The 12471-nt window shown below is 42.2% G+C and overlaps 1 protein-coding gene across 1 annotated transcript in view; it reads right to left on the bottom strand.

Annotated features, from left to right (window-relative positions):
- The window catches only part of Nek10 (NIMA related kinase 10), a 183720-nt gene that overhangs the window by 47641 nt on the left and 123608 nt on the right, over nt 1-12471 (bottom strand). Inside the window, exons 27-29 of the mRNA XM_060390990.1 lie at nt 2618-2801; nt 2443-2529; nt 663-717 (exon numbers count right to left, since the gene is read on the bottom strand). Of these exons, the coding sequence (XP_060246973.1) occupies nt 663-717; nt 2443-2529; nt 2618-2801 (326 nt within the window). The remainder of the gene's footprint in view (nt 1-662; nt 718-2442; nt 2530-2617; nt 2802-12471) is intronic.

The following is a 12471-nucleotide window of genomic DNA, read 5'->3' as shown; positions in this document are numbered from 1 at the left end:
AATTTCTCTTTTCTCTTAAAAAAGAATATGTATGATATATCTATCTTTGTGTGTGTGTGAGTGTTCAATGTCACAGACATCATATATAGGATTTTATATATGTATACATGTATATGTATATATGTATATATGCATATGTGTGTTTGTATATATATATATATATATATATATATATAAAATCATATAATCTTCCTTTTCAGCTGGGTATGGTTGTATAAAGGAATTCTGCCAAACATGTGCAAGCTGGAGTCACAAGCACAAGATTTGGGCTGGATCCTTAGAAAGAGGTGTATGTCCCCAACTCCCCTTTCCTCCCTTGGCCCACATTTCCCTTGGAGCTGACTCACATACTCATGTTCTAAGGACCCAGGGACTCAGGTAACCTCACTGAGCATGGCTATTCCTTTGTCTTGGCCCAGACTCTGAGAAACTGACTGTTTGGATGTCATAGAACTAGAGGGCAGAGCCTGCATCATCCAGGCAGAGACTTAACACTCTCCAGCAGGCTGAGCAACCCTAGCTTCTGGCTCTTGGAGGCAGGAGCTAATAGTTTCTATGTCCACACACCCAGAATGACTTCTGGCAGCCATGGTGCAACCTAGCCCCAGCTCTGCCTAGACTAGATGCACTTCTAGGTACGCTGCTCCTCAAGACAGACATACCTCGCCTGCGAGTGCCTTTCTCTTCCGGAAGCACTGAAACTTCTCTTGAAAATGCCTAAAACAAGGAAATAGAAATAACTGTAAATTATAGTTCCAGAAACTGTGGTTTTTTTACTGTTGTTGTACGTTGCTTTTGCTTCTCTCCAGTACTGGGGAGAGAGTCCAGGTCTGAGCTTCCACTGTCTTGGCACTTGCCTGTTACCGTACCATTTTTCTTGACAGTGTTAGCTTAAATGTAATGTAAAAAATTACTGTGTACTTGTTTTTTCTTCTTCCAAATAAAAGATGATAAAGAGGAAATTGTTATTTAGTACAGAATGTCTGTGTCATTTTCACCCTCAAGCCCTTCACAGACATCTCCACGCTGAGGTTCCGTCTCTCTCTCTGGCTCCCCACTGCCCATCTCCAGCACAGTTACCAAGGCTAAACACTAAGCCAGTGAAGTGCCTCTGGAGTTTGCTACACATTTACATGCATGGTGTTTCTCCTGCATGGTGTCCATCATTCCCCAAATACAAATCCAGGCACTTTATCTCCCAGGCAGGAACAAAGGAAATACAGAACAAAGAATTGGACACGGTGATTGTTCCAGAATATCTGTACGATCTGGTCACCATTTTGATAGAGTCATTAAGTATAAAGAAGACAAGGAATGTGGCTGAATCCTTGCCTCTGCATCAATCTTTAGCAAGGCCAGTTTCTATCTTCTCTTCTGGGGTTTTCATAGCATACGCACTGAAGAGACAGAATTATTTTCTTTTCACTTATTTTAAAGTATCTCTAGTTAGAAAATTTAAATGTGGTGAACATACTCTTCTGGAAGATTTATCTTTTTCTCTACTTCTATTTAATATTTCTTTCAGTAAGTCTGCCAAGTTGATTTAATCCTGTTTTTCCTCTCAGTCTTTAGGTTCTATCTAAATATATTATTTTCTTTTCTTTCCTATTTATCAACTTTTTTTTAAACTTTTTTTCTTTCAAACTAAGACTAATATTGAGCTGAATTTATATATCATGCTTTTATAGTCTTGGGCATTTAAGATATTAATTTTACTTAGACCCACTAAATGTGTCATTGTGATGCTTGGTTTCATTCATTAACGAGTCCCATGGGAAGAGAGTCCCAGCTCAGGCTTAGGTCAGCATGGCTTGTGAGAGTGCCTGTGAGGGATTTTCTTCAGTGGGTTAAGAAGGACGTGAAAAGCTGCCTATTAGTTGGTACCATTCCCTGGATTTGGCGTGTTTGAGTATAGAAAATGGTCTGAACACAAGAAGCAAGCATATGTTCACTTTTCTCTTCTCTCAGCTGTGGGTGTGATGTGGCTGAAGTTCGTGCCTCCTTGACTCCCTGCTCTGACGGATGGTATCCTGGAACTACGAGCTAAGTGGCTCATAGTTCCCTTAAACTCCCCCAAGTTCTTTTTGTCAGTGTTTTATCTCACTGACAAAAATGAAACAAGGGTAAGGAGTGTGAATAAAATTGTACAAACGTTAGTATACACCATGGTTATTTCTCTCGTAAGTTTCTAGTTCTGCTCACCCACAGACTGATAAAATGTTACGCCCATCATTCCTAAGGTGGTTTGTCTGTCTGTAGCCTAGCCATTTTAGCTCCCTAGTTGCAACTTGTGTTTGCTGATAAAAATGAAAAAGCACTCCCTTTGTCTGGTGTCTGGCCTCTGACTCTATGAGTGCTGCACCTGAGATGGCAGGTTTAGGCTCCATCTACCCCTGCACTCCCATGGCCCCACCCACTGCCTGACATGTAGAGTGAGCTCACTGAATGTAGACTCCTTTAGAGGGCTTGAACTGGAGCTGCTGCAGTTGTCTGGGACATCCAGCTCGTCGTCTAGCTCAGAATACAGGTCTGCACATGGAAGAGAAGAAGAGGGTGAGCCCACCAACAGAAGGTCCCCTGTGCGTTCCTGCCCACAACTCTTGCACAGCAGACTCACCTTTCTCCACACCGTCCAGCTGGAAGTTATCCTCGGAGAGCACCTCCTCACAGGTCCTGTCCTCCTCCTTCCCGCAGGGCAGGTGGAAGCCGTCCCCTGGTAGCTCCGAGCTCTCTGAAAGCTCACTCTTCAGGCTGGCTGCTCCACTGCTGCTGCTGCTTAAGCTTGCCTTCTCAAAGGTTTCCTGGAAAGAGAATTCCGAGTCTGGAGCACCCCATCCTCTGGAGCACCCAACACTTGTTGCTATGCACACGCCGGTGTCCAAGACATCATTGCAAATACTAAATGCGGAAGTGACACCTTCCACCATGGGCCCACCGAATCCGTAAACACCAAAAAGTAAATCTAAAATCAACCATCTGACATAAAGACTGGGGCAAGGGGTACCCACAAAAAAAGGCCTGTGAGAACTGGTGACCTAGCTATATCTCTGAGGAACAGAGCCCAGAGGCCAAATTGCCTTATGTCTGATAGAGAGGATCCCCTTTCAGTCTTCCCCCAAATATTTGCAAAGGCATCTGCCCATCTCTATAACAGCTAAGAAAGAATTTCTCCAAGCAATGTTAGCAGCACACAAGGCCAGGCTATGAGGAACGAGCAATGACCAATGACATCCCCTACAAGATGAGGGACAGCAGTGATGAGGACTCAGTCACTCAAGGCTCCAGCCACCCTAGATTCCCTCTTGCAGAACTAGAAAAAGCTCCTTCAGAACTTTCTGAGACCTCACCGAAGTCACTCATCTGGCCCAAGACAGCAATATTCTGCCACACTGTATTATAAACCATATGCAATATGTCTCTTGGTTTCAATAAAAATAAAAATGTTCAATGACAAAAAATGTTGTCAGCTTGGGGTTGTCAAAGGAAACAACTCTGAAAATGGAACTATCCAAGTAATTCACAATAGCAAAGACATTCCCTGCGTGGGAACATACATAGCAATAATCCAGACTGCTTGGGCTGTAGGCTGAAGATCAACAGCAGAGCTGATGTACAGACCGGGGACACAAAAGGAGAAGCAATGAAAATGGACAGGCTCCAGGCAGAAGAGTGAGAAGTACAGATAGCATGACACTGGAGAGAGAAGACCTCTAGTGAGATGTCAGATTCTGTTCTCAAAAGTCAATCACCCCTTTGTTACTAAAATGCCCAACATGAAGCAAGTGAAGCCTTCTTGTAAGGTTGGTGTGTATTTGCCTAATTATTTTTCACAGATTTTCCTACAACTTAAGCAGCACTCATGGGCTCAAAAAGCAGGCTGTTCAGAATCCATTGGTGCCAAAATTTATAGATGAGGAAGACCCAAGATCTCACGGTACATGACTAGTGAATGCCCAACAGCATTGGTGTGCTTGTTACCTACACAAGACATCTGTGCACCGCAACCTGCCTGCCCAGTGGCTGTCCAGTGGTTTTCCTGGGAATCTTTTCAGCATTGTTTTCCTCAGGAGCACCAGCCAGCTTTTATTTTGTTGAAGTTAATATGCAGTTGAAGAAATACACTTTTAATTTGATTCTCTGTAACTAATCTTTCACCCAGTGTCAAGTCTGATTTAATAGATTAAGTTCTCCATCTTGGATCCTGCCAGCTCTGATAACTTAGACAGGGAATGTTCTAGGTGGTCTCTGTAGACCCCAAAGTGCCACATAGAAGTTTCGTGCTTAATGCTTTCCAACATCTCTGTTCTTCCTATATCTAGTTCCTGATTCCACACCTATGAGCATCTTCAAGGTTCCAAAACTTTTTTAAGTTCCTATTTATGATACTCACTTTTACTTTTTTATTTTATTAATTACAGTTTATTCACTTTGTATCCCAGCTGTAGCCACCTCCTCCATTCCCTCCCAATCCCACCCTCCCTCCCTCTTCTTCTCCTATGCCCCTCCCCCAATACAATGATAGGGGTGGTCCTCTTCCCCTTTCATCTGACCATATTCTATCAGGTCTCCTCAGGATTGGCTTCTTTGTCTTTCTCTGTGACCTGGCAAGGCTGCTCCCCCTCAGGTGGAGAAATTATACTCAGCCGTTTCTTTGCTAGCCTCTTTTTCTTTCCTTAAACAAACATACAAAATTCTACTTCTAACTTTTCTCAACTGCTATCAGGAGAAACTGCCCTAGAAATCAACATCACACTTTTAGCTTTATGTTCATAACCATATTAGTCATAGTTAGCAGAATAAGTTGTCATCTCTTGGCATTTCAAACCCTTCTAAGGACTTTACTCAATATGTGCCAGTGCTGAAAATAGGTCTGGGGTGTAGATGAGGGATAGAGTTCTTGCCTAGCATGGTCAAGGTGCTGGGGCCAATGCACAACACCATAAGACATGTCGAGACGTTTTCTTATTGCACAATTAGATCTGCATGTCTGCAAAGCCAAGAGCAATGGTGTCATCTATGTTAAGAACAGGCATGGATAATAAACCCTAAATCGACATGTTAAGGTCAGTGAGAGGGCTCAAATGCTAAAGGCCTTGCCAGGCCTAATGATCTAAGTTCAATCCCAGGACTCCACGGAGTGGAAAGAGAGAACCAACTCCCACAAGTTGTCTGCACCTGTGCTACATGGAATGCTCACACACATTTTACATGGTATGTGCACACACATATATCATCTTTAAAAAGACACTTTTTTTTGGAGCAACTCAAGAGTAGAGTGAGGCAGTGAGGACTGAGTCACATGACTGAAGACTTCAGGAGACTGTCTGGTCTAGAAGCAGCAGGGCTGTAAATTAATCACTTAAAGTTTCCAGAACCACATCTGTAAATGCTGATGAAAGAGAATTTCCAATATGAGAGAGATACTCTCTCAATACCTACATAAGCTGGGAGATATGGTCAGAGGGTGGACTTATTTTAATTAAAAAAAATATGTGGCTATAATGATCTTCAGTTTCATGCACATACATCCTTTGTGTATCTCTCTCCCTCACTTTGGAATATGTAGCCTTTGTTGTGTCAAATGTTATGTCAGGAGAGTACAAAGGTCTTCAGAAAAAAATAAATGCTACTTAAATTATTCTGAATAAGTGAAACTAAAGATGCATTGAAAATATTACCAAGATCTTAGTGTTACAACAAAGTAAAGAATAAAATCTGTACTATGATATTTTAAAAGAAAGTTATAGACCCATCTTAAAGTAGTAAGAAGGTGGTTCAGGATTAGACAACAGATAAGAAGCCATTATCTATGAGATAATTTCTTCAAAATCAGGACTTAAAAGCCAAAGAGAGGAAAGAAAAGAACAACAAAATGCCAGTAGAAAAATAAGAGAAAGAGCTACAGAAAATTAAAAAATCAATGAGTTAGCAGTTGCTTTCAGCTGCACACAGCTGCTGACACCAATCTGGGTCCTGCCATAAAGTCTGTAAGATATTGAAGAAAGAAGCAGACTAGAAAATGAAAAAAAAATGTTCCATGCTCATAGTTAGCAGAATTAACATTGTGGGAAAAGCTATATTAATGATAAATAGTGTACAGACTCAACTCCATCTTCATCAAAATTTTAATGGCATTATTCAAAGGACTAGAAAAATGTTCAAGAATTATTTGGAAACAGAAGGACCACGAAAAGACAAAGCAATCCTAAAAAAAAAGTAGTACTAAAGATATTACAATATCTGACTTCAAATTATACTACATAAGCATAGTGACAAAAACAGCATGGTACTGGCATAAAAATAAACATATAGACTAATGGAATAGACTAGAAGAGCCAGGAATAAAGATAGCCACAGCCATTTAATCTTTGACAGAGTTGTTGAAACATAAACTAGAAAAAAAGAAGACAGACTCATGGGGAAAAAATGGTGGTGGGTAACTGGATATCAACATACAGAAGAATGAAGTTAGATCCAAGTCTTTCAGCCTGTTCGAAATTCAATTCAAGATGGACTGAATACGTTAATCTAAAACCTGAACCACAAACACTACTAAGGGAAACATCAAGGCGGTACTTCAAGGTGTCAGCATAGGCAAAGATTTTGTGAAAAGGACTCTAACAGCACAGGGACTAACTTCAGGAACTGGATAGTGAGATTACATGAAATAAAAATGTTTCCTCACAGAACGGGAGATGATGAGCAGAATGAAGGGACAGATTACAAAACAGATAAGATGTTTATCAGCTATTCCTCAGGCAGGGAGGTAATACCAAGAAAATATGGAGAACTCCAAAATGTACACATCAAGGTAACTAATCTTCCAATAAATAAATGAGTAAATTAACCCACAGTCCATGAAAGGAAATATATAAAAAGTCCAATAAACACTTGAGAAAATGTTCTAACCCTTAGCTATTAGACAAATGAAAACTGCTAAACCATCTAGATGTTAGAAGTATGTGAAGTCCATCACTGACCTCTAGCCCCAGACCCAGGAACAAGTCAACTAAGGTGGTATGAGGGAGCTCTCAGAAGGCTGTATACAGATTTTGTGAGGGTGATGATTGTATGCGTCAAAAGTCATTAAGCTCAGCACTTAAAATATCCTAACACTATGTATAAGTAAATTGTGTTGATTTTAAAGGGGGAAATTTGCAGAATGGATGAGAGAATTGTATCTATTTGGGGAGAGTAAAGCTGGTGAAACACTGCTGTTTTCTTAAAATCTAATAAGCAAAGAACATTTCCCAACAAGACAATATTTCCTGCTTTCTGGTATGTCTTTCCTTAGATCATTGCTTGTTGCATATCCAGGGCCTTGGGTGAAATTCAGCAATTAACCAAACTATAAAAGCAAAATTGTTCACCAAAATATGGTCCCTTTAAAATATGTTATTTTCCGCATGGCTTAATTTAATCTCTTAGTAGAGGATTGTAGTCACAAGCTTTCAGCATTAGGCTCAGCATTTGTGAATGACACATGGTATAATAAAAGCAAGGCTAAATGGATAAATAAATAGCACATTTTAAGAATCCAAGCACACTAAAAATGAGTATCCAGATGTTTGTATATTCTTCAATGTAAGCACCTAACTGTAAATATATGAGAATTTAAGAAAGAAAAATCAAAGCTCTGGCAATAGTTTTCTAAGAACATGTTGTGTTAGAACTCTAGTATCAGAATTCCATCATGACATGAGTGTGTAAAAGACCCATGAATTTAAAAATGATCCTTGCTGCTCTGCTCTCCAAGGCTGGGGTTTAAGATGATGCTTCTGTGTGACAATATCACATTACCATAAACACCTTTAATTCACTGAAAACTCAAACTTTCTAGGACTCAATCATCATTTTAATTACAGAGTAATTTGCCAAAATCAAGTGAATGGGTTGTTTGATGAATGATAATTTTGGTGGGCATGTGGAGGAAGGCTGAGAGAGGAAGGTGAATCCTAGATTGTGTGGACTGAGCACACTGAGTCTCTGGAGAGAGCTTTTTGTGCACAGCTGTGCTTCTTCCAAGTGAGGAGGATCTAGCTACCTGTGGACGGCAGCTGCAGGCTGGACCAGCAGTTCCAGCCTGCTCCTGAAACAGCCCTTCACAAGTCTGCTGGTGCATGGGGTAGCTAGAATCCTTAGTCACCAAACTTTAAATGCCCCCTATGTCACAGTGGTAAGCAGAAATGACCGCCTACTACACATCCCCCTGATACATGTCCTAGTGCCCCTGGTCCCTGGCAAGTAGACAGCACACAGGTGGCATCCTGGCTGAAGTGTGGGCCTTTAGTGAAGACTGGGAATGCTGAGTGATCCAGCCCTGTGGGCTGGAAAGCTATAGTTCCCTCCAGTGTGTAGACAACCATTGTTAGACTGCCCAGACCTACCTGAGTAAGCCAATCTAGAGAATCCTTTTGTTTGTTTGTTTCTTTATTTCAAGACAGGCTTTCTCTGCGTAGCTCCAGCTCTCCTGGAACTCACTTCATAGACTAGGCTGGCCTCCAACTCACAGATATCAGCCTGTCTCTGCCTCCCCAAAGGGTTAAAGGTGTGCAGCACCATCCTCTGGGAAGAATTTCATTTATAATGCATAAACATTCTATTATTATGCTCCTCTCTAGACCCTGCCTAATTATATTATGAGGCTTACTATAACTATGTGCATGTTAGCTGAGTGAGGCTCAGGGCAGACAAGTCACCTGGAGCGTGGGGCTGTGACATACAACATACAGTTTCTGTCTTAGAATGGCTTATGCACTCCCCCATCCCAAAGCTCTTGCATGGCTGAAACCAGGCCATGATGCTGCAACCACAGACTCAAGGAACCACCTCTCCGGGAATAGAAAAGGCTCTGGCTGATGGAGATGCCTGTGTCAGAATGGAAGGAGAAAATTCTGAAGTTCAAGGGGGACCAGAGATGAAGCACAGTGACAGGCTAGCTGCAAGTGACCCTGACTTTACTCCTCTCAGCTGCTCCAGCACAGCTGAACCCCAAGGCCAGAGTCAGTGTTAGTAGAAATACAGAAAGGGAAAGTCTGGTTGCAGTCAGAGAAGATGGGTCGCTGCAGCTACCCTTGCTCTGGACATTTATCAGGTCTGTGAGCACCGAGGCCTTGTATGCTTTGTCCACTGTGATTCCACCACTGCCTACAATATTGCCTGACACTTTGGAGGGCCCCAGTGGGTACTTGTTGAACAGAGAACTGAATGGCAGGCACTTGGGACAGGAGAGAAGGGAAAATGGGGAGATTCCCGGGCTGGCAGTTCTGAGATAGTGCCTCCAGCTCCCACTAAGATCCCCATGGCATGTTTGTGGCATGGATAGGCATCTGGTCCCATTGAGACTATGGGTGCCACCAAAGAGGTCACAGTTAGGTCTCAGAGGAAGGGCAGGAATAGGGACCCCCATGTTGGAGATGACGCACACATGACACATTTAACAAAGATAGGTGCCCCAACCACAGAAATAGGTCCACAGCAGTGAAGATCAGCAGAGACCACCCCAGGCAGCCAGAAGTCACTGCCTTCCCTCTGCCTCCTCCTCTACTCATCTGCCATCTTGGCAAGAGAAGATAGAGAACAGAACTCTCAGAATGGAAAAACATATGTTCAGGTCCTAACAGACACATAAAATCAACCGTGGCTACATCTACCTTTAACTGCCACCAGGGATGGTGGCTCAAAACCAAGAGACAAATTTGCACATGTACTACCAAAATTCCCATGAAATAAAACATACAGTCATAGCTGCTAATATGCTTGCCACACAACTTTGAGGACCTCAGAGCAGAGCACCCACAATGAAAGCTGAGCCTGACATCCTGGTTGAGGTCACACCTGCAATCCCAACACTAATGCCTGCTTGCTGTTTAGTGCTCAGGAACTAAACAGTGTCCTCTTTACAATGCCCACATTCATTTCCTGTCTGAGATCTAAAATAATACCCACAGGGTAATGACTGTGGGCTCACCACCTTGCAAACAGTGCAGAACCCCAAACAAGATGTGACTATCACCATCTCCAATGCACCCCATATACCTCGCATCATTACAATTTGAGTAAAGCCTGTGCCTTACTCTATTCTAATTAGCTCTCTCTCTTAACAGCGTTCTGCATCAGTTCTCATTTGGAATTTCAGAAGTTGAAGGGAATTGCCTTCTTAACTTTCACAGTAGATAACTGCAGCACCCAGTGGGAAGGTGGTTAATGAAGCTTCCTTGGCTCTTTTGAAATATATATTTGTACTAATCTTTAGCAGACTATTATGAAAACATCCATAATTAAGAATAAGTGAAGAATGGGAATAAATAGCGCGTGCCTGATGAGCTAAAATTCTATAGGTTTTTTTTTCTTTCTGTCAGTTATGAGCTAACACATTAATCTGCAGCATTCCACCAATTCACCACAGACCTCCTTCCAGGTGTGGGGATCCAGTGTTCTGCTAATTTCTGTGCCTTGGGCGATCATTCATAATGAGCTGTGTGGCTGCATTATTGATATTAGGCGCTTTGGGACAGCCTTCCTCATCCTTGGAACAATCATTATATTGCTTACAGAAAGTGGAGACAGTGTTAGACATAGTTGAAAATCATAATGGAGAGAGAAAAGGGACACATGTGATCTGAAAGCACAAAGGAGGCTATTGTGGGGAGGGGTAGTCAAAGATTACCAGAGGGTAATGGGATAGAGACAAGAGAGGGAAGATAGTTTAGAAGGACCATAATGAAACTCAACTCTGCACATGATAATTGAAAATTGTATAAAAATAACAAATAATGAGGTAAATGAAAAGATAATAACAATTAAATAATGAGGTGCCCAGTGAGGATAATGCAGACTAGCTGCTTATTTCCTTTGGATAAGATGCACTATCCTGTTCTTTTTGGTTCTCCAATAAAGCTGTGTTTTCCTCTTAGTATCTGATTGATTTCTGACAGGGAAAGATTCTTCAAGACAGCCACAGAAGCTTGGGTTGAAGTCAAGTATCTCTTAATGACCTGTAAAGACGGAACACTCCACGAAGCACCTTGAGCTGGGTCAGGGACCCATTGAATGTGTTTATCCACATGACAGACATACATGGATTTACTGCAGAACTGCCACTTGGACAAGCCAGTAACAGGTTAAAACCTCCTTCTAACACAGGCATTACACATTTGATTTAGCTGTTGCCAACTGAAATTGTACACCAATTGTACAGAACATGAGCCATGACAACTGTATACAAGGCACACTTGCTTTCTTTCCTTTCTTTTTAAACTGTTGGTGTGTGTTTCTGGTGTGTGGGGTGTTACAGGTGTGCAAGTGTGTTATGTGTGTAGACTAGAGGACAGCTTCAGGTCATTCCTTTTCATTGTTTAATTTGCTGTTTGCATGTGTACCCACATGGCCATGCCATAGTATACATGTGGAGGTAAGAGGAAAACTTGTTAAAGTTTTCTCTCCTCCTACCATCTGTGTGCCTAGGGGTCAAACTCCAGTCCGCATGCTTGATGACTTACCTACTGTCTCCCAGTTGCCCTATCTTAGTAAGCCCAGTTCTGCTCTATGTAGTCCCAGGCTACATCTCAGTAGCCCTGTGCTTCCTTCCTTACTGACTCTCAGTAGCCCCATCTTAGTCTTGAGGCAGTTTCTCCTACAGGACTGGAGTTCAGTGGGCAGACTAGGCCAGCTGTACACTGAGCCCAGTGATTGGCCTTTCTCTACCTTACCAATGTTAGGATTACAAGCATCAGCCATGGCATCAGCAGTTTTATTGTTGCTTTTGCTGTTGTGTGTTTATCTGTACATGGTGTATGTGTGGGCCTTGGTACCATGGTGCACATTTAGAGCTCAGAGGACAATTCTGTGGAGTCAGTTCTCTACATCTGTCTTTACATGAGTTTTGGGGATCACTCTCAAGTTGACAAGCTAGGAAAGAGAGTGTCTTCACCCTGGCCATCAAGCAGTCCCTGATCAGCAGGTTCTGTCTTGTATTTTTTTTTTTGCATTGATTTTCATTCTCTCCAGAAATGAATGGGAAATATCATGAGACTAGGGAAGTAAATGACTCACAAATAACAAGAAGTTCCTGAAGTTAAAATGTTTTATAGGGCCTTTCCCCAGAATGACTAAAGCAGGAAAATGGCAAAATGGCCAGTGGGAAAAGGAAACTTTCCCACCCCCAGCCAAGAACAGCAAGGGCGCAGCTGTCATGAGGAGTCACCCATGCTGGAGCAGCCCTTCTATGCTATAGCTGCATTTGGACCATGTCTGCATTCTATGTAACCCCTCATCCATATTCCACTAAGTAACCCCAACAAATGCATTAGTTTGCTGTCAGATTCTGGTAGAACATCTCTTCTCTCCACTCTTGGTGCCCTACCTGGAGTAAGTGCACACTTTTCACTTCTGCCCAGGAAGAGGCACACAGCAGTGCCAGGACTAAACTCAGATCCTCAGGTTTACAAGGCAAGTACTTTATTGACATCT

Source organism: Meriones unguiculatus, chromosome 9 (genome assembly GCF_030254825.1).
Source record: "Meriones unguiculatus strain TT.TT164.6M chromosome 9, Bangor_MerUng_6.1, whole genome shotgun sequence".
Classification (NCBI taxonomy): Eukaryota; Metazoa; Chordata; class Mammalia; order Rodentia; family Muridae; genus Meriones; species Meriones unguiculatus.
The sequence above is the reverse complement of the archived record's forward strand: the minus strand, read 5'-3'. Positions and strand labels throughout refer to the sequence as shown.